Below are 19,468 nucleotides of genomic sequence, written 5' to 3' on the forward strand. Positions count from 1 at the left end.
ATTAGGCTAGGCTCCGCCTCACTTTGAAAGGTTGGCAAGGCTCCAGGTGGATCCTCCTCTACCCTAGGATAGTAGGGGGTTCGTAGAGGCTATAGTGGATATTCCTGTCGAGGTAGGTACAAGTGCATTGTAGAGTACAAAACCTCGACGGACTTTGAAGATGAGCTTGTCGAGGCATCTTTGGCTGGATTCATCCTTCAAGGATCGCAATGCGCACCTGAAGAAGATAGTCCTGAAGCTGGATTTGAGGCACCTTCGCCTGGGCAATAGTGATGAGGAGATCAAGCCATTTTTCTCTGATGAAAACAAGTTCTTCATCCTTGTTGCATTTGTTTTTTGGCACCTTCCCTTTGGAAAATATCTGTAGATAGATTTATAGTTAATGAAAAATATATTTTCATTATGTTTATCTCTTACATGAAGTCTTTTGCTTCTTTGTGATGTTGGTGTGGTCAGCACTTTGCCTCAGTCAAGGGCTCGAATGGCTCAGATGGGATGGCAGGGTCAGTTCGTGCATTCGAGTTGAGATCTCCTTTGATCTTATCCGAAGCACTTGCTTTGCCAGTATGTGATGAATGAACTTTTAAAAATTATACACTCTTATGTGCGCCAAGTGCTGGAATTGATTGGTGCCATATCCCTTTCCATGAATCAGAGAAGATGATTCATCTCGAGGTTCATGGTAGAGAGCCGTATAATCTAGAGATCTGGCAAGGCTCGCATTTGGTGCTGGTACTTGCTTTATAGGAAGCATATTTTTTTGGGGCTTTTCGGGTGGCAATATTTGTCATATGACTAGTGGGGCATTTGAATTTGCTTGAGTCTGCCCCTTCTATAAGTTGGAGTTCTACTATCTGAGGTCCATATTATCTTGATTATCTTTCTCAATGTCATGGTTGTGCTGTCTTGCCTAGTGTCGAAAGGTTATTGGCATTCTTCCCTATCTTGAGAGATCTCTTTTCCCCTTTGCAAAGTGCCTCTAGGGAATACTTCTGCAAGCATCTTGCTTTAGCATGGGAGGTGTTAGAAAATCTGCCACTTCGATTATGGGGTCATGGCGGCTGCTGCCTAGAGGCTTCTGATGCGTTGCCTTTCATGAAGAAGTCTTGGGCCTTTCTAGGGGGCTATTTCTTCTCTCACCTAGTGTAGCCTTCCAATCCGCCTTAAAGGAATATCTGGGAGATGGATGGGTTTTGGAAGAACTACCATTCCATCCTTGATATCTTTTTGCAGATGTCGGCGCTCGTCACAAAATGAGAAGTTTTATGCTCTCCATCAGGGATTGCATTGGCTGCGGCTTAGCTTGTGCTCTAAAGGTGCTGATTGGGCCCAGGCTTCGTGTCTTTTCTTTCTTCACTATAACGTGCTTTCGCTCGATTGAAACTAGCTTGTAATAAACTCCTTTGGAATATACACAGACCTTTTTGAAATTTTCTCTAATGTGTCATCCATTGTTACTCCTTATTTTTGAATGAGTCGACTCTTCTCTTGTAGTCATCACCGGCTTCCATTGGCAGCATAAGATCTCTAGGGGGTTAGCCCCTACTTGGCTACTATGGGCCTTGCAGCTATAGTGGACTATGATGACCGCTACAGTGGGCCAAGGCTAGCTATAGAGGACTATGATGGCTACAGTGAGCTGTATCGGCTACAGTGGCCTAAGACTGGCTATAGTAGGTTAGGATGATGGCTATAGTGGGCTAGGATGATAGCTATTGCGGACCGTGTTGGCTATAGTGGACCAAAATGATAGCTACAGTGGGCCGTGTCAGCTACAGTGGTCGAGGTTGGCTGCAATGGAACAAGATGATGGCTACAGTAGGTGAGGATGACAGCTACAGTGGGCCATAGCTGGTTTCAATGGGCCATGTCGGCTACAGTGGACCCCAAATAGCTTCAATGGGCCATGTCAGCTGGAGTGGGCCATATTAAGTTCTTGGTTGCTTGCGAGGTGAAGCGCCGGTTGGGATATCCTCGGGCTTCTATGCTGGTAGGACCTTCGTATTTCGGAAAGTCTGGGAGAGCCTTTTCCTCTTTCCTTGGTGCCGAGCCACCTTCAATTTTTGAGCCTTGGACGGCTCGAGGTTTCACCACACGTGGGGCCTAGCAGAGGATCCGATTACCCCGATCAGATTGTCATAAGCTACATGAGCCTTCCAAAGTTATACCGAAGGTACCATCACTGGGGCTGAGATTCATTTAGCATAGCCTCAGGTATATCCTTTAATATCTTATGTGCGTTGGCAATTTTATCCTTCAGAAAGTATTGTACAACAAGATGTCAGATAAGTTTTTCTTATAGACAGAAATTATATTTACATTATGGCTGGCCATCACTGGTGGTGCGATGATGGTGCCATTGACTTTTCTCTAAAATCAGAAAGCAAAGCGTTGCCCCCGGTAGACATGGGCACTGGGCCATGCCTGGTACAGCCCGACCCAAGCCCACCAGATCAGGGTCCAAACAGACCATGCCAGGCACGATTCGTTTAGCCCGAACCCCGACCTGGCATGTCTCTAGGCCCGAGGTCTAACAGGCCTAATGGACGGCACACACGCTTGATGGGCGGCATTTTTTTTTCTTTTTTAAATAAAAAAATAGTCCAAACGGGGCATGCCTAGTATGGCCCGTTTAAGCCCGTTACGATTACGGGCCGTGCCAGGCATGGCCCATAATGACTAATTCAATTTTTTTTTTGAATTGTATAATGGCTAGTTTTTAATTGTTTACCATTTTAATCCCCTAATAGCCTTAAAACAACTAATTTTAGGAGTAATTTAGAAAAATAAAAATATTAAGATTTCTATAAATATCTTCATCTTCTTTCATTTTCACCATATTAAATAAATTTTTCTCTCCTTCTCTACTACTACTTCTTCTCTTCTAGCAATATTTAGTAAGTATTCAATATTTAGCAATTAGCAATTAGTAATTAGTAAGTGTTCAAGTGCTACACAAGAGGAGGATTACTATACCTATTAGAGCCTTGGAGGTCCTTGTTGAGGTCCCGAGGAGCACAAAAGGAGCTCACAAATCTCTGCCTATCTCTACTTAATTTCTTTATTTGATATTTTAGTTAATTTTTGTTATTTGTATAATTTATATTTAAATATGATATCTTTTGATGAAAGTCATTTTGGTATTTCTTCAATTTCTGAGAGAGAAGAAACTACTATTCTTGTTCCTTATGAAACTAATATCGAAGGTCAGGGCTCTGACTCTTCTTTTCGTAAGAGAAATAGTGCTATATGGAATGATTTTGAAAGAATCATGGTAGATGGAGTTTTAAAAGTAAAATATAAAAAATATATCAAATTATATAGTTGTACTAGTAGTATAGAAACAGGCCATTTGAAGAGACATCAAGAGAGCCATATGTTGAGTGATGCTCATCTTCAAAGCACTCTTAATATACAAGGAGATAATCTTATAGATAATTTTGCATATAATCATAAAAATCAAAAGAAGGTACTGATAAAATAGATAGTTAAGGATAAATTATCTTTTAGTTTATATGAGTCTTTTAATTTTGAAGAGTATATTTAATTAACCCTATAACCTGCTTATAAAAGTATAAGTAGACGTACATGTAGAAGAGTAGCTATGACTAATTTTTTAGTAGTGAAACAAAACTTAATTGGAACTCTCTCTACCCTAAATTCAAAAGTATCATTAACTTTTGATATTTAGATAGTATCTATTGGTAGTTATTATTTTATTGCTGTTACTGCTCATTATATTGATAATGATTGACTATTAAATAAATATATTTTTGCTTTTCATATTTTTGATTTTTCATATTCTGGATAATAAATTTCTAATGCTATTTACCAAACTACATATTCATATATTAATTATATCTATTACTTTTGATAATACATCTAATAATAATTCTACTATTAGATTATTGAAGGACTCATAGCATCCAATTCTAAATGTAAATTTATTATATATTAGATGTGCATGTCATATTTTAAATATCTCTATTCATTCTAGCATGGGTATGGTTCAAGATATTATTATAAAAATTAGAAATATAATTTTTTTTTATTTATGCTTTAAGAGTAAGACTTTAAGAATTTAAGTAAATATGTATAGATCATGATAGATGCTTTAAAAAATTTAAACTTGATATAGTTACTCATTGAAACTCAACATATGCCATGATACATGAGGCATATCCATATAAAAATTTATTAAGTACATATATTAATGATCATGGATTAGGTTTTATATTGATTAAAAATGATTGAAAAAAAGATAAAATTTTGGAAGAATTTTTGGTTAGTTTTTATAATGCCACTAATATTTTTTTTTGTGTTTATTATCCAACCTCTTGTTCATTTTTACAATAAGCATATCTTATTAGCCAAAAATTTACACAACATAGATATGATGATGTTTTAGAGCCTATTATTTATAAAATAGAATCTAAATAGAATGAGTATTAGGACAAGATATATCCTATGTATAACTTAGCTACTGTATTTGATCCATGTGTTAAATTAAGTGATGTGCTAATTTTACTTGATGCATATTGTGAAAACATGAATTAAGATCCCGAACTCGCTAAAACTGAGGTAAACTAATTTTTTTATGATATTTATGCTTTATATGATGTAAAGATTCATGAATCTGGTGCTTGTTGTTCACAAACCTCCATCTCTTTTTGTAGTACTTCTCATTCATCATCTATTTTCTCATTCATTACATATAGAGACATACACATGCTTCTTCAAGTTCATCTTCATCTTCATCTATAAATAGTGAACTAGAATTTTATTTATGAAATGATCTTCATTCTGCATGTGATGAAAATCAAATAGAGTCTTGATGTGTTAGCATGATGGAAAAGTGTTAAAAATCAATATCCTATAATATCTGTCATTGCATGTGATATCTTAGCTGCATCGATTCCATAGTAACATCAAAATCTACTTTTAGTGCAGGTCCACGTGTTCTAGATAAAAAGAGGAGTAGGATAACCGATGAAATAATTGAGATGCTACTCTATTTTAAAGATTGATTGGATGTTGAGGTGAGACTTCAAAATAAAGATAGACATGATACAATATCTGATGTCGATGATGACACAAATACTCCCAATGAATTATGATCAATAAAATTTTTAATTATTAATTTTTTATATTTATAACTTTTTAGTTTTTATCTGTTAATTATTACGATGAGTCACTTCTATTTTTTCTCTTTTCCTCTTTGTATTCTGGAGGTCAGGCCAGCCCCCCTCCCTTTTTTGTACTATTTTGATTGTTATTAATAAATTGGTAGGAGTCCACGCCAAATTCTCCACCATTACAAGATGATTTTTTATTTTTATAAAAAAATTCAACATCTATATTTAATTTGGCTCTTTAAAACTTTTTTAATTTATAAAGAAAACTATATTTTTTAAATTAAAAAAAGGGGTCGGACCAGCACACGGGCCATGCCGTGCTTGGACCGTGCCAGTCTGTTCCTGGCCCGTAGGCCGGGCCGGACCTATCACAGGCCGCGGGTCGTTCCTGGCCCGTAGGTCATGCTAGTCTAGGCCCTTATGGGCTTTGTCAGGCCTGGGTCGTGGGCTGCAAACTCTCAACCCAGCCCGACCCCTTTTAATAGGCCGTGCCTAGCATGGCCTATTATTGTAGCAGTTGAGCTATGCCAAGCACGGCCTAATTCGTGCCATGTCGGGCCGTATAATAGGCGGCACGGCCTGTTGCCCATGTCTACTCCCCAGGTGCTGTTGTCCTCCTCTCCTCAATTTTATCTCCTACTCCCATACCACAAGCTGAGGTGGAGTGGTGTTAATGACGTCAGCTATTGATCGATAGTCGTTGATCTCCTTGTCAGGTGTTCGATTTTGCTATTTTCAAATATATTTCCTAAGGTAGCCTCTGTGGATCAAGGCCTCGATCTCGTCCTTGAGTTGGTGGCATTCCTTAGTGTCGTGGTTGTGATTACGGTGGAAGCAAAAGTACTTTCTCTTGTTCCTCCTGTTTGAAGGGGACTTCATTGGCATCGATCGCCACAGATATCCCGGACCCTCGATTTCCAGCAGAATCTAGGATCTGAGGGTGGATTGAAGAGTGTAATTGTCGAACCACCAAGGAAGACTCCTCAGATAGTAGCTCTTTTGGGGTCAGGAAAACTCTCTCTTAGCTAGAGCTACTCGGAGATCTTCTCGATTTCTCTTTTTGTCAGAGATCTTCTTTCTCTCTGTCTACCTATGGAGCTTTCGGGCTTCTTCCGTCGGAGCATACTTCCAAGCTCAAACCAGCAGGTCAGTATAGTCCCTCAAAAACTTCTTATCCAGAGAAAAGATAAGGCGCTCATTCTGTAGGCCTCGTTTGAGCACTGACTGGTCAAGGTTCCTCACTTCGAGCATGGCAGCATTGAAGTGCGCAATGCAATCATGCAGTGACTTGCTCTCTTTTTGCTGGGGAGAGAAGAGGCTATTTTAGTTCTTTGGTTGGATCGACAGCTGCTAAAATAAGTAACGAATAGCCTATCGAGCTGCTCAAATAAATGAATGGACCCTGATTGGAGTCCAAAATACCACATCCATGCCGACTTTTTGAGGGTGGCTAGGAAGATGAGATAAAAGAAGGTATCTGAGGTATCCTACAGCATCATGAGGGTTCTATAACTTCGCAGGTGGTTAAGAGGATCCATGAAATCATCATATGGCTCCAATTGGGGTACTTGGAACCATTTTGGGATCAGTTTCTTCAGTAGGGCTGAAAAAATGGTAGTTGAGAGTTGAAGTCGAGGCCGTCACTACTTTGATAAGGCTTATTCTAGACTTCACCAAGGTGATACTCAATGTCTTGAACTCTCCTCTTCAATTCCTCCTCTCGTCGAGATCTTTTGGGCCTATAGAAGCAGGCCAGGATTGAATCATCGATGAAGGGAGAGCTCTCAAGGATGCCTCTTCCCTCAGGCTTCGATGGGAGGAGGAATGGGTCACCATCGGGGGGAGCAATAGAAACATCGCTAGGGAGCGAATCTCGAACTCTGAGAGTGAGATCGCCAACTGAGATGAGAGGGGAACACCTAGGGGTTTGGCTCGATGTGCTATTGTTGCCGCTCTGTCACTTATTGCAGTTGTTGTATAGCACTAATCAATACCTGGATCTAGTGAGCCAGGCCATCTAGTAGTGGCTGATCTATTATAGCTAGGGGTTGCACGACAACGGATCCATGGGTAGCAACTGTTCTGGCTATGACGGACGAACTACCAGTGGGAGGCAGCAGAGTTTTACACTCTCATCCGTATCATGCTTTCTTTTCTCTTAAAAGAGGATAGTGACCCTTCCTATAGCATCAATCTATTGTCGCAAGACTCCGAGGAAGTGCTGATGTGTTTGGAGCTGGACACCGATCGAGATCCGTAAAGTACCTGCAAAGAAAGTCTACACTCACTAAGGGTATTCCGATGGGGGACCCTCCAATGCTTAAGTTAGCTGAAGCTTTAGGAAAGTAGAGAGAAAAGATTAGGAGAGTCGGAAGAGTGGAGAGCTCTCCTGTCTCCTCCCTCCCCCCAGGCTTACCCTCCTCTCAAGTGTTTTAGTTTTCTTGCTTGCTTGCTTACCTGGGGTCCCTTTCATATTTTTTTTATTTGGAGGTTTAGGCTATAGGCTATTAATCGGAATCTATGAGTTTGTTAGATCTAGCTCTGTAAGCCGTTAGGCCATATTTTCTCTTCTTTTTTAAGGAAGGAATCCCTTCCACTTTCTCTGACTCGAAGTTATTAATCATGGATGTTAGGTGTAGGCTTTACCTGTGCAACCGGCCAAATTAATGGTCCTGGAGCTACAGCCAGTGTGACCTTACTATATCATCTTAGATGCATCTTAATGGAGAATTGGTCCCAGTCGGCAAGTCTCACCTACAACACTTCTATTATTTAAAACTAGCAATAGATTGATCAGCAATTATAACACCCCGAAAATATTTATGTATAACAGCTTGTAACATATATAGATAGCCAGCATATATACATATAAGGTAGACATGGTCAAAGAGAAAAAGCAAGAAAAACATGTAACATTCCTATGCCAATTCAGGTGCCAATTAATCCTAACAATTAGGTGCTAACAGATCAATGAAGAGGACTTATGGGCTCCGCAAACTAACGGGACATAAACTCCGGGTGCAATTTTCCTACATTTTGCCAGCTAAAACAAGAATAAATAATACTCATTCATCTCCCTTCAACTAATGAACTCAACTACTATCTCCACCATTTTCCCTTCCTTTTGCATCAGGGAACAAGTCATTTATCTTGGACCCAAGATCTTGCTTCTTGTGGAGAGATGGAAATTATAACGCCCAGAAATTTGCTATCCCCAAGGAGTAGATATTAGTTCAGATGGAGGAATGTCTGTTTTTACGATGTGAGTGCATGCCAGTGGGCAAACCCAATGGTTTCTTCATCCATATAGGAGAAAGGATTCAAAAAGGTTATATTTTACTATCAATACAGCAATGCCAAATGGGGCCTAAAGTCACTCTACATAACGTCTCTCAAAACTTTATCAGCATTGGTTGGCAATGCACACGGTGAATGCTTGGAATGAATTTGGAATATAAGTGAACCAATATGAGCGAAACAAAGTGCGGTAGTCTAGCATATTGAGCTCAGAGATTATATGCATGACAGCAACACAACATAAAACCATCAGCTGCACACAACACTTCATGAAAACGTACGCTAGCAGAAAGGATGATATCTAAAACCGTGCCAATCATTGGCCATGATAAAAGGAGGAAACGCCACAAAATAGCTTCTGAGAATTCACTAGATAAGATTTTGTGAGCTATGCTACTTCTGAAACCTCAGCAATCACCATGAAAGGATTTTTTTTTCAAAAAATATATTACCATTTAGCATGGATCAAGCAATTTCGTCGGTGCAGCCAGCCAGTATTATCACTTAAGAGAACAGCAATGTGGAACACCTAATATTCAACGCAAGAAAGAGCAAGAAAAATACTCACCACCTTGTTGAGACCAGGACCTAAAAGTCGAGGAATCTTAATAAGAATAGCATCAGATGCTAAAAATGCTTGAATTTTTATTTTTTATTTATTTTTATTTTTATTTTTATTTTATTTATTTATTTATTTTGCAAGCTTCTGGAACAACCTTCTTATTCTTGTTTATCTTCTTGAACCCATCAACATCCATATAGTCCGGTCCAATTTTCTCAGCCTGCATGCATATATTGGAAATTACTTCTGAGACATCTTCTCAAATATGTAAATAATAATTAATGGAAATCTTAAGAAATTCCATTGTCCTTTTACTAGTAGAAATTCCATTGTCCTTCTGAGACATCCGTAAGTGAATGTTTAATGCTTAATCTTCACAGAAAACACCAGATATTAGTGCTGTTATCTGTGCCTGGATATTTTATTATCATTAACCTTAGCCTTGTAGACCGTCGTGAGACGTTTACTTGATTATCAGCTTTTACTGTTGACGAATATATTAACCTTCTTGTCCATGACTTGCAACCAATTCTTGATGTTTTGATTTGCCATGCAGGTAGATTTCCTGGATTAGTCACACATCAGGAATCTTTAGAGGCCAAAGTCAATGAGACACAAAGCAATGGTGAAGTTTCAACTGAAGAAAGTTCTTAGCATGGGAGTTGCTATTGGGAATTGCGCAATGGAGACGCAGCAGATTTTTCAAAATGTGCAACTTAGTGTCGACTTCCTGGTGTCTTTGTTGAAGAAGAATTTGGAAAATGTGAATATATTTCTCATAAAAATTGTCTATCTTTTAATTTTTCTTTCTTCTACTTACCAAAATATGTTTCGAACGGAAAGCATTGATTGTGTGAGAGAAGCAATAACCAAAATTTTCTGCTACATACGTAGTGAAAAAATAATAAGTCATGCATTATTTGAATACACATTATGATGTACTATTGTTTTAATTGTTCTTTTGATGGGGCAAAAAGGAAAAGAAAATATTTGGAAAAGACATTATTCTTGCTGCATCAGAATAGTGAGTTAAATGCACTATTATGTTTTCCCTGTATTGGAGTGTTCAGTGTAGAACACCTACATTTTTTCTTCTTTTGTTTTCACTGCAATAAGTCTTTTGATGCTTGCTTTACCATGTTTGTCACCAAGATTACTAAATTGCGTGAATGGAAGGTGTGTTTCCATGAGGAGTCTTGCTGAAACTCATTCTTTATATCAGTATATTCTTTCGCCTTCCATGCTTGATGTATTTGTGGCTATTTTAGTTATTTGAAGGTCTAATTTGCGTATGGTAGTTGCATGTTCTAATCAACTATCTGCCAATGAACTCCTCCATAAACCGGGACACTATTTATGAACTTTTGGAACATGTTCTAATCAACTATCTGCTTTGGAAAATGGGAGCGGTTGCTATGTTTTGAAGTATTTTGCTCACTGTTTCTTGCAATGCTATCTTCTTACTTACCATGACTATTTATCCAGTTCTACCCTTGTTGTATACAAAGCAGGTGAGATGCTCGTATCTGAAGAGCACCATGGGCAAAACTTATCGTGTGTTCTAAGAAAAAGATGTGCAAAATCTATTGCTTGCTTAGCAATACTTGGGTTGAACTGCTCGAGCTCTTTCTTTTATTATTATGTCTTCTCGTCTCTCTCTGTGATTAGTTTTGCACTTTGAACTTTCTTTGAAGTGTTTAAGTCATTTATTAAGTTAAATAATTGTTGGGTAAACATTTCTTGTTATGTGGAAGTTTTGTTATTGACCATATATGTGAGAACCTTAGTTGGTGTGCATGGTTCAAATTCAGATATTGTGATCCCGGTTTGGTTTTCTGCCATCTTTAAATGATAAGCATAGATAGCTGTCTTTGACTTCCAGAATGGAGATTCACCATAAGTGTGCCATTATTTTCTACATGCTTCTAACCTCAGAATTTTCATGTTACAATCTGTTGAGAGAAGCTTAATTAAATGCTATACTCATGAGACTCTGAGAGCCTGGAGTGTAACCACGAGGAAAACAATTACAGCAGGTAACCAGTGTCAAATTACAATCCACAACTCCTACCCATCAGCTGGTTGGTGAGCTTCTCTGAAAGCTTAGAAGCTGTAAAGGAACTCACAAGTGGCATCATATCCATATATCAAGAATCATAAGTTAATAAACCTTGTGATTTTTATTATCTTTTCATCAACTGCTATGCGTCATTCAATTGGGTGCATCTGCAGGGGATCAATGTCAGAAAGAGGAAAAAGGAAAATTCTACAGATGGCATATAACATGTGCAAACCACTACTAGATAGATAATCCCATTTTTTTTTCCTCTTCTCCATCCCGATTTTATAAATATTATGCTGTAGTCCTTGTGAAAGCCTTTTCATTAACAATTGTAATATCCAAAAAAGAGGTACATTTTCTTTTCACAGGCAATGAAATTGACTCCTTTGTTGAGATAGGTGAGAATCAAAAAAAGGTAGCTTTCCTGACTTCGTATATGGAAGATACATGTCAGACGACTTTTGCAAGCTTAAAATAGATCTAGCTGAGAATCAAAAGTAACCCTTTACACACCATCTATCTATCAGAAGATGTCTTTAGACAAATTTGGTGAGATTAAGTCTTTAGACTGAGATAATTGCCTACTAGTTTTCACTTTGAAAATCCGGGAGGCTATGCTGACCAACTTGAGATGTCTGCTAATGCCAGAATAACACTAGTGCATTGCATATAGTTACCGAGTACATGAACTGGTTTTAAACAACAAAACAATCTTTGGTTTTAATATACGAAAAGAAAATACTTATACACCATTTAATCATGGATTAAAGCAAAGCTGATACATGTAAAGAGGATTCAATAAAACTAACATGATCTGCTTTTTTTTTTTTTCTTTTTTGGTAGTTGATTTGCCTTTTCCTTTAGTAAGGATGCTTTCCAAAAGACGAGCGACCACGATATCCAAAACCCAAAATTTAATGAAGAATTAGGTGCAGCCCTAGAAGGCTTGCCTTCTTAACAACCCAAATGTCGTCTTCCTATCGGAATTCAGTTTAGAGTTCCAACGTCGTCGCGGAATTGCTTAGCACCGAAGCAAGACATTCTCCATCCGTATCTTTAAACTTTACAGCGACCTGTTTCCCGAATCAGCGGGCGAATTTAACGCATCCTAGTTGGACCACAAAACCTTTGAATCTTGTTCCAAATATAAACGAGATTCCCTTTCCCTATAAAGCTCCACTTCTCCTATTCTTCTTTGCTAAGGAGACGGAGAGGGAGAGGGCGAAGAAAAGAAAAAAACAAACCAAAAAACATAACCAAATTTAAGATGGATCATCCCAAGAAGCAGCACCCTGCAACCAGACTTCCCAACGATATTGTCGTTGAGATCCTGTCCATGCTGCCCGCCAAGTCCTTCCTACGTTTCAAATGCATCTCCAAATCATGGCTCGCTCTTTCTTCCGACCCTTCCAACAGCAATAAGCTCCCTGCCACCGCATCCAGCCTCTTCTTCCACGACACCCCCTATCTCACCCAAGGTGTCAAAATCCATCACATCAGCCTGTCACCATCCCCTGATGATGACGCCATCGACACCACCCTAAGTTTCCTGCCACCCCACAAATCCCAGAAACTAATCTACTGCTCCAACGGTCTGCTCCTCTGCTGCTCGTGGGACGCCACAATTCCTTTCCCCGAGGATGATGGCTTCTACTACTACGTCTGCAACCCTGCCACCAGGGAGTGGGCCGCCGTCCCGACGCCGAAACGAGGATCCCGTCCTCTGGCTTTGGCCTTCGATCCTCGCATCTCTCATCACTACCGTATCATCCGGTATAACACGGACAGTTTCGAGTTCGAGATCTTCGCATCCATTACTGGTGAGTGGACCAAGATCCAGTCTCGCTGGCCTGGTGTTACTGACTGCCAAGTCCAGCGTGGTGTTTTCTTCAATGGAACTTTCTACGTGATCAGCCTCGAGAACCATGCTATTGTGGGAATTGATCTTGAGTCAGGAGAGGTTAGTCGGAACATCGAGCTACCGGCATCTGGTATTAAAAAGTTTTGCCGAAAATTTGGATCGGATCGCATTGGATACTCCGGGGGTTACTTGCATTATGCACTCGAAGATCATGATGACATAAAAGTTTGGATTCTTGAGGAGCATGAAGGTCATGATGAATGGATGTTGAAGCATTGCATTAGCATCAAACCTTTGTTGGAGAATTATGGCATTGAGTATGTACCTTTTTCTGATCGTCCTCTCGACTATCTTGATATATTGGCAATTCATCCGGATGTGGATGTTGTCTTTCTTCGAGTGCAACGTGAGAGGGTTGTTTGTTACCACTTGAACAGTGGTAGATCGGAAGAGGTTTGCAGCATGGCTTGTAAGTACATTCATGGATTCTTTGTTTATTCGCCATGCCCGTTGAATGGTTTATTAGGAGAGTGAGGGATTTTGTGCATTAAACATTCAGGAGAAGAGGATGTTGACATGTACTGTAAAAACATTCTTTGTGGGCTGCAGTTTGTCTTTATGCTTTGCATCCTCCTTTCATTTACTAAATGAAGAAGGGACCACGTTCTGCTTGGTGTGCCTTTTCTTTTTTTTCATTCAAGAAAATGCTTGCCTATTGTATTGTCTTCACATCTGCAGTCTAAGAATATAAAGTGTTCCACAGAAGCTTTTCGTTTCTGGAATTACTTCTTACTTTCTATACTCCAGCCCGTGTCATGCTGCCTGGCGTGGACCAGCAGGGAGCTATCTAAAACTTTATAGTTGACTCTGTTTTTCTCTTCTGGTTGGTCACTCGGATCCTCGTTCTGTTTGTCTTCTTTATCCATTTATTTTCTGCTGTAGAACATAAGTTTCGGTAAGAAAATAGGATTAAGCGCTCAAAGTTTTTAACTCATCGCATAGAATGGTAGCACTCTCTTGTAGTCAAGTTATTGACGTATTTTTAATAAAATTTTGTGGGCACCTTCTCTGCTAAAGAATCTTATTTACAGTATATGACTAATATGGAAACTGAATTGCTATGGAGTTGGAATCATGTATGTTATATCAGGTTATGCTTGTTGCAATTAGGATTCAGCGTGCTGAAAAAATAGAGCATTTTAAAATCAAGCCTCCCTTGAGCAAGTGAAGAGGCATGTATATGGCTCGGTAATCCCAAGGCTAAGAGTTTGGCAATTGAAAGCCATGGATTGGCTGAATAAATTGAGGACAGTTTGGTTGATGCAGGAAGAGATACTTTCTGGAAAGTGGAGAAAGAGCCTCTTATTTGATTAGAATTTTAAGAGGAGAGAGAGTAAAAAAAGTACTTTCCATGAAAAGTCACTTCCCATATTTTATGAAAAGTAAAAACCGATAGGAGAGGTGGATTTTGACACTTCTCGTGACATGAAAAGTGATGGTACTTTTTTCTTTCCTAAAATATTTTTTTAAGATCTATAGCTAAAATTTAGTAAAATATAAATAGATGATTAGAATGAAATACTGAATAGTAATATAATATTATATTAATATTATCCTAATATTTATATAAATATAATATTAATATTTATTATATTTTAATATTATTTTAATATTTATATTAATATAATATTTTTATTAATATTAATATAATATAATATTTATATCTATATTAATAAATTTATTATATTAAAATATTCATATTATATTAATATAATATTAATATATTAGTATTATATTAACACAATAAATTATTATGATCTAATGTTATATTATAATATATTAATGTTATATTTATATTAATATAAATATAATATTAATATTTATATAAAGTTTATGAGTAAAAATGTATGGTTTTATATCTACTAAGGGTGTAATAGATACTTTATACAGTTTTTCCACGAAAATAGGTATTTATCCAAACATAAACTACTTTATAATAAGTCATCTTCCCATGGTCAACTAAACATACCAAAATTCTATTCCTAGGAAGTAACTTTTCAGGAAGTTACTTTCTGGGAAGAAAAATTTTTTTTGCGAACCAAGCAAGTCCTGAGTAAATGGGATGGCTCATTTATTGTGAGTTTCGTGGAGCAATTTCTATACATAGGCCTTCATCCAAGCTTGATGCATGTAAAACAAGAGTAAAAAAATATTTAGAAAAAAGCTCCCTTCTCTCCCACACACATTTTATGCTTTGAAGCTTTTAGCCGTGGATTTGTATAAAATACTCTAGTAGCATGCACCATCAGGAGTAAACAATTAGGTTCGCAATGGAGTTCCACTTGGAAAATTAGCAGTGTGCTAATCCAAGTTTTTAGAGCCTATTGGCTGTTCAAAAAGGCATTTCAAGCAATGTGGAAAGGCCATTCGAAGATCCTAGGTGGCCAGTTTCGTGTGAGTGAGGGATATACGAAACTGATAAGCTTCCGCTTGATTTTGTTATTTCTTTTTTGGTAATAATTCTAATAATGAACTTTTCTAAACCATGACATTTCTTTGAAAATGTGAGTTGAACAACTTCGCACTCCTAGATATTCAGATTCTGATTCAATTTAGTTCTACAAATGGTTATGCGTAATTGGATGGATAGATTTTTAAAAGCAAATTGGTCCACCAAGAAAGTAAACATTTCTCTCTTTTAGGATGTTCAGATACCTTAAAAAAATGAAGAAGCTGTTAAGTGCCTTGATCCGAGAGACAACAGCCATGGAAATTCAGCTGAAGTTTGAATTTTCATTTGCTGGACAAAGAAAAGCTAAATCAGGCAGAACCTGATATAATGTTGTTCTCCTATTTATAGGTTTGTTTCAATTTTGGGCTAATATTTTATTTATTAAGCTAGCCTGTGAGTTATATTAAGTTATCCAGAGCATGGATTTATTCTACAGTGTACCCTGCACAAGTTGCTGCCCCCAATCAGCATCTTGTAACCATTTCCATAAGCTCTACACACACACACTCTCTCTCTCTCTCTCTCGCTCTCTCTCTCTCTCGGACTGTTTATTTGAACATGGCAGTCCATACTGTGCTGCCTGGAACTGTATAAAGAAATGGTGCAGTGCATGAACTTTCTACTATTGCAGGGTTTGGGGAGCTAGCGTCTACATGTTTCGAAAAAACGAGCTTTAGATCATGATGGAGCAACCTTATTGCTGCACCAAGACACACCCTCTCTAGCTAGCACTGCGATTTTCCATAATTTGTTCCTCTATATCCATCTGACTATCATTAGCTGCATAACAGGGCATGTGGGGAGTGCTCATATGAGAAAAGGTCTTGGGCAAGCAAGTAGCATCTTGTCACCTAGCTCGGGCGAGGACACTATTCACAAGCGCAACGGTCATGACGCTTGCAAATTAACCATAGTGTAGATCCAACAACTACAATGAACACGCAAGCTGATTCGTGGAGATCACTGAATCAGCTTCATGGGTCAAGTTCATGCATTGGAGGATATATGTTTTCGCTAATTTCTTTGCTTGCTGTGATCAACCTGACCTGAACCTTGAGTTCCTTGCATACTAGAGGACCCGGACCCGAGGACGGATCGACCCCTAGCCGGCCCGACGGTCAGATTCCATTTGGATCAAAGAAAGACAAAAAATGGGAAAAAAATGCAAGGAAAATGAGAACGGAGGCGGAAAAAGGAACCAGATGTAAGGTCTACAGGAAGAAGTCATAATAGCTACCGGAAAAGACCAGAAAAATGCAAACAAAGAGAAGAACAGATTGAGAGAAGCCCACTGGATGATTAAAGATGGCCTCAAGAACGATCACCGAAAGCTCTGAAGCAGCTGTCGGTAATGGAGAACCCTTTGGACAGCCGTGAAAACAGAATGTCAAGCGAAAGAGTAGTCGAAAGAGGAAGGCAAGCCGGGGGAGGAGCCAGAATATACAGTGCCGCCAGCGGTCCTGATCAATCCGATGGTTAGACGCATCCATCTGAGATACCGACACATGTCAGCCTCCGGCCACTACAGTAATCTCTAACAATTATGGAAAATGTGTGCTCTGCCATGTATCGACTTTGGATATAGTTCACCGGTAACCAAAGGATCCTCGGAATTGAATGTTCTAAATGATCTCGGTGCACCGCCTCAATTCCTGAATTACCATAATTACGGCACTCGATCTGAAGCTTCACCTGAGAATCTGAGCCCAGAATATTCTATACAATAATAGCAGCACAAGTCCTAGCATCAATTTGAAGTCGACCTTGGATATGTCCGACGATCGAAAATGGCTGCTTTGACAAGCTACTCCCATTGTCCGAAGTCAGCTATCTACTTCGGACTCAGGAGTAAAGGGCAAGTAATGGGGTGTAAGTTATTTGGGTGATCTGTTCTTTTACCAACCAGACTACCATGGCTTGGGACCAAGGTGACCTAAACCACATCATATCTCTGGTCCAAGGAGAAATAGCGATAAGTCTACAATCTCGAACGATGGTCGATCTTATCATCAGATGGATGCTGATCTAGCAAATACCAACTTCACATCAAATATACCGATCCAGACATCCGATAATGCCGTCTTGAGAATTACGACCTAATATATGCTCGATCAATCCTAGATTCAATCAAGGTGGCATCACGGTGCTATGCCGATGTCAAGACCTTAGCCATCTCAATGACAAGGTCAACTCGCTGGAATCTCCTAATTAACTATTTCTAGAATGTGGATAGAACCAATAACTGATACCGATGACTAACAACCATGATTATAGATTAGTGGATAGCTAAATTCCATAGGATGGTTTCAAATGTGAAAAAAAGAGCTTAGAAGAGGTACATGCAGCATAAAGCAATGGTATCATCACAAACTGCAAGCTGCCAAGGCTATGATAACAAGCTTTGTGCAGCAAGAACGGCGAAAAAAAAATAAAACACCTTGCCATCTTTCCAGTTCTACAGTTTTGAACCTGCAGAGAGTTTCAGTACGTTCTTTGCAAATTCCTCTACTGTGCGAGGTCGTGTTGCCAACCTGCCCACAGCTGCGTAATAATTACTTCCACACAAGTTTCAGCGAGCGAGGTGTTGAAGCGTGCGCTGGTAGCTGCACGCTTCAGTGCTGAGATGATATCAAGTGTGGTTATTTTCAAGGGAGCGCAGGAGATGTGCAAGCAGGCACTGTTCAGATGCTTCACTTTCTGCATTGTCTTGTGGGATGATTTTATTGGTGCTTACAGCCATTTTCCTTGGGAGAGTATGCATGGCTCCATCTGGGAGAAGACTCACGGACTATTATGCAAAAAAGTGCATTTGTTTTGACATTTTATAAGCAGTGAATGTCTCTTATTCCGGTTCTCTGTTACAGGGTTAACTTGAAATAATCCTGCATTTCTTACCAAAAAGTAATCCTGCATTTCTTGCAATAAGCTGTAATAAATTAATACAGATCAGGTTAGACAGCACAACAGGAGAAATTATTGCATGCACCATGTGCAAGTGAACCGGGGCAAATCCCGGAGCATATGCATGGTGGAAAGCATGCAATCGGGAATCGGTGGCATGTTATCCACCATAGGATTTGCTCGGTCCAATTGCACCTGGTTTGGTTCATGCAATACGGAGGCGCACAACAGAGAGAACAGGGACCAAAACTATCATTTAGTACCATCATTTTTATTTCTTTTTCTCAATAAAATTATAAGAATCGAAATAACATAATTTTTTATTTTTAAAAATTATTTTATTATTTATAGATAATTGTAAGTAAAAATTTTTATTTTTATTATTTTTAAAAATAAAAAATTTATCTTTTACCACCATCGCCTTCGCCACCATCATTGCCATTATCGTCCTTACCACCACCACCATTTTCATTATCATTAACACTTTTCATAACTATCATTGCTTTCATCATCATTTCTCCATCACTATCATTGCCATCACCATGCCCTCATCTCTTCTAATGCAATTTTATCACCATAATGATATCTATCAAATCACCAATATTATAATTACCGTTATTACTACATTGTTGATGTTACTATTATCGCCACTATTACTACTATCATATTACTACTACTCTAATTGCTATTATAGCTATCATAACTATCACCACTATCGCTATCATTACATTATTATTATTCTTGCTATTACTATAGCTGTCGCAACAACTACGATGGTCCCATTATCTTTATGACTGTCTACCATCACTTATTGTTATGGTTTTTAAAAATAACTAACTATACCAAAATGCTTATATATTTCAAATTTAATATAAAATTGAAATAAAACTTTTTTTAAATGTTCAAAAGAAATTGAATGTGATACCAAATGACACCTTAGTCTATTAAGTAGAATTTGACTAATTAAGGGCAACATCTTATTATTTTCTATCTACTCTAATACAAATTATATGTGATGGATTGAGTAGTCTATGGGGAAAAATTAAATACTGCAAACCTTTCTTCTTGAACCTAAAGGAATATGAAAGATAAAGATCTCACTAAAAATATTACCTAAATACAAATTGCAAGCCAGGCA

At 38.4% G+C, this 19,468-nt stretch overlaps 1 protein-coding gene across 1 annotated transcript; it reads left to right on the plus strand.

The window, feature by feature from the left end:
* Positions 1-12,273: 12,273 nt before the first annotated feature.
* On the plus strand, positions 12,274-13,614 carry LOC140857801 (F-box protein At5g07610-like). Its single transcript, XM_073256992.1, has one exon. It carries the CDS (start codon positions 12,324-12,326, stop codon positions 13,449-13,451), a length of 1,128 nt encoding a protein of 375 aa, XP_073113093.1. The 5' UTR covers positions 12,274-12,323; the 3' UTR covers positions 13,452-13,614.
* Positions 13,615-19,468: the final 5,854 nt, after the last annotated feature.

This window comes from Elaeis guineensis, chromosome 5 (assembly GCF_000442705.2).
Source record: "Elaeis guineensis isolate ETL-2024a chromosome 5, EG11, whole genome shotgun sequence".
Lineage (NCBI taxonomy): Eukaryota > Viridiplantae > Streptophyta > Magnoliopsida > Arecales > Arecaceae > Elaeis > Elaeis guineensis.

Coding starts and splice junctions, on each gene's coding strand:
- LOC140857801 (XM_073256992.1), top strand. CDS start 12,324: ATGGATCATCCCAAGAAGCAGCACCCTGCAACCAGACTTCCCAACGAT.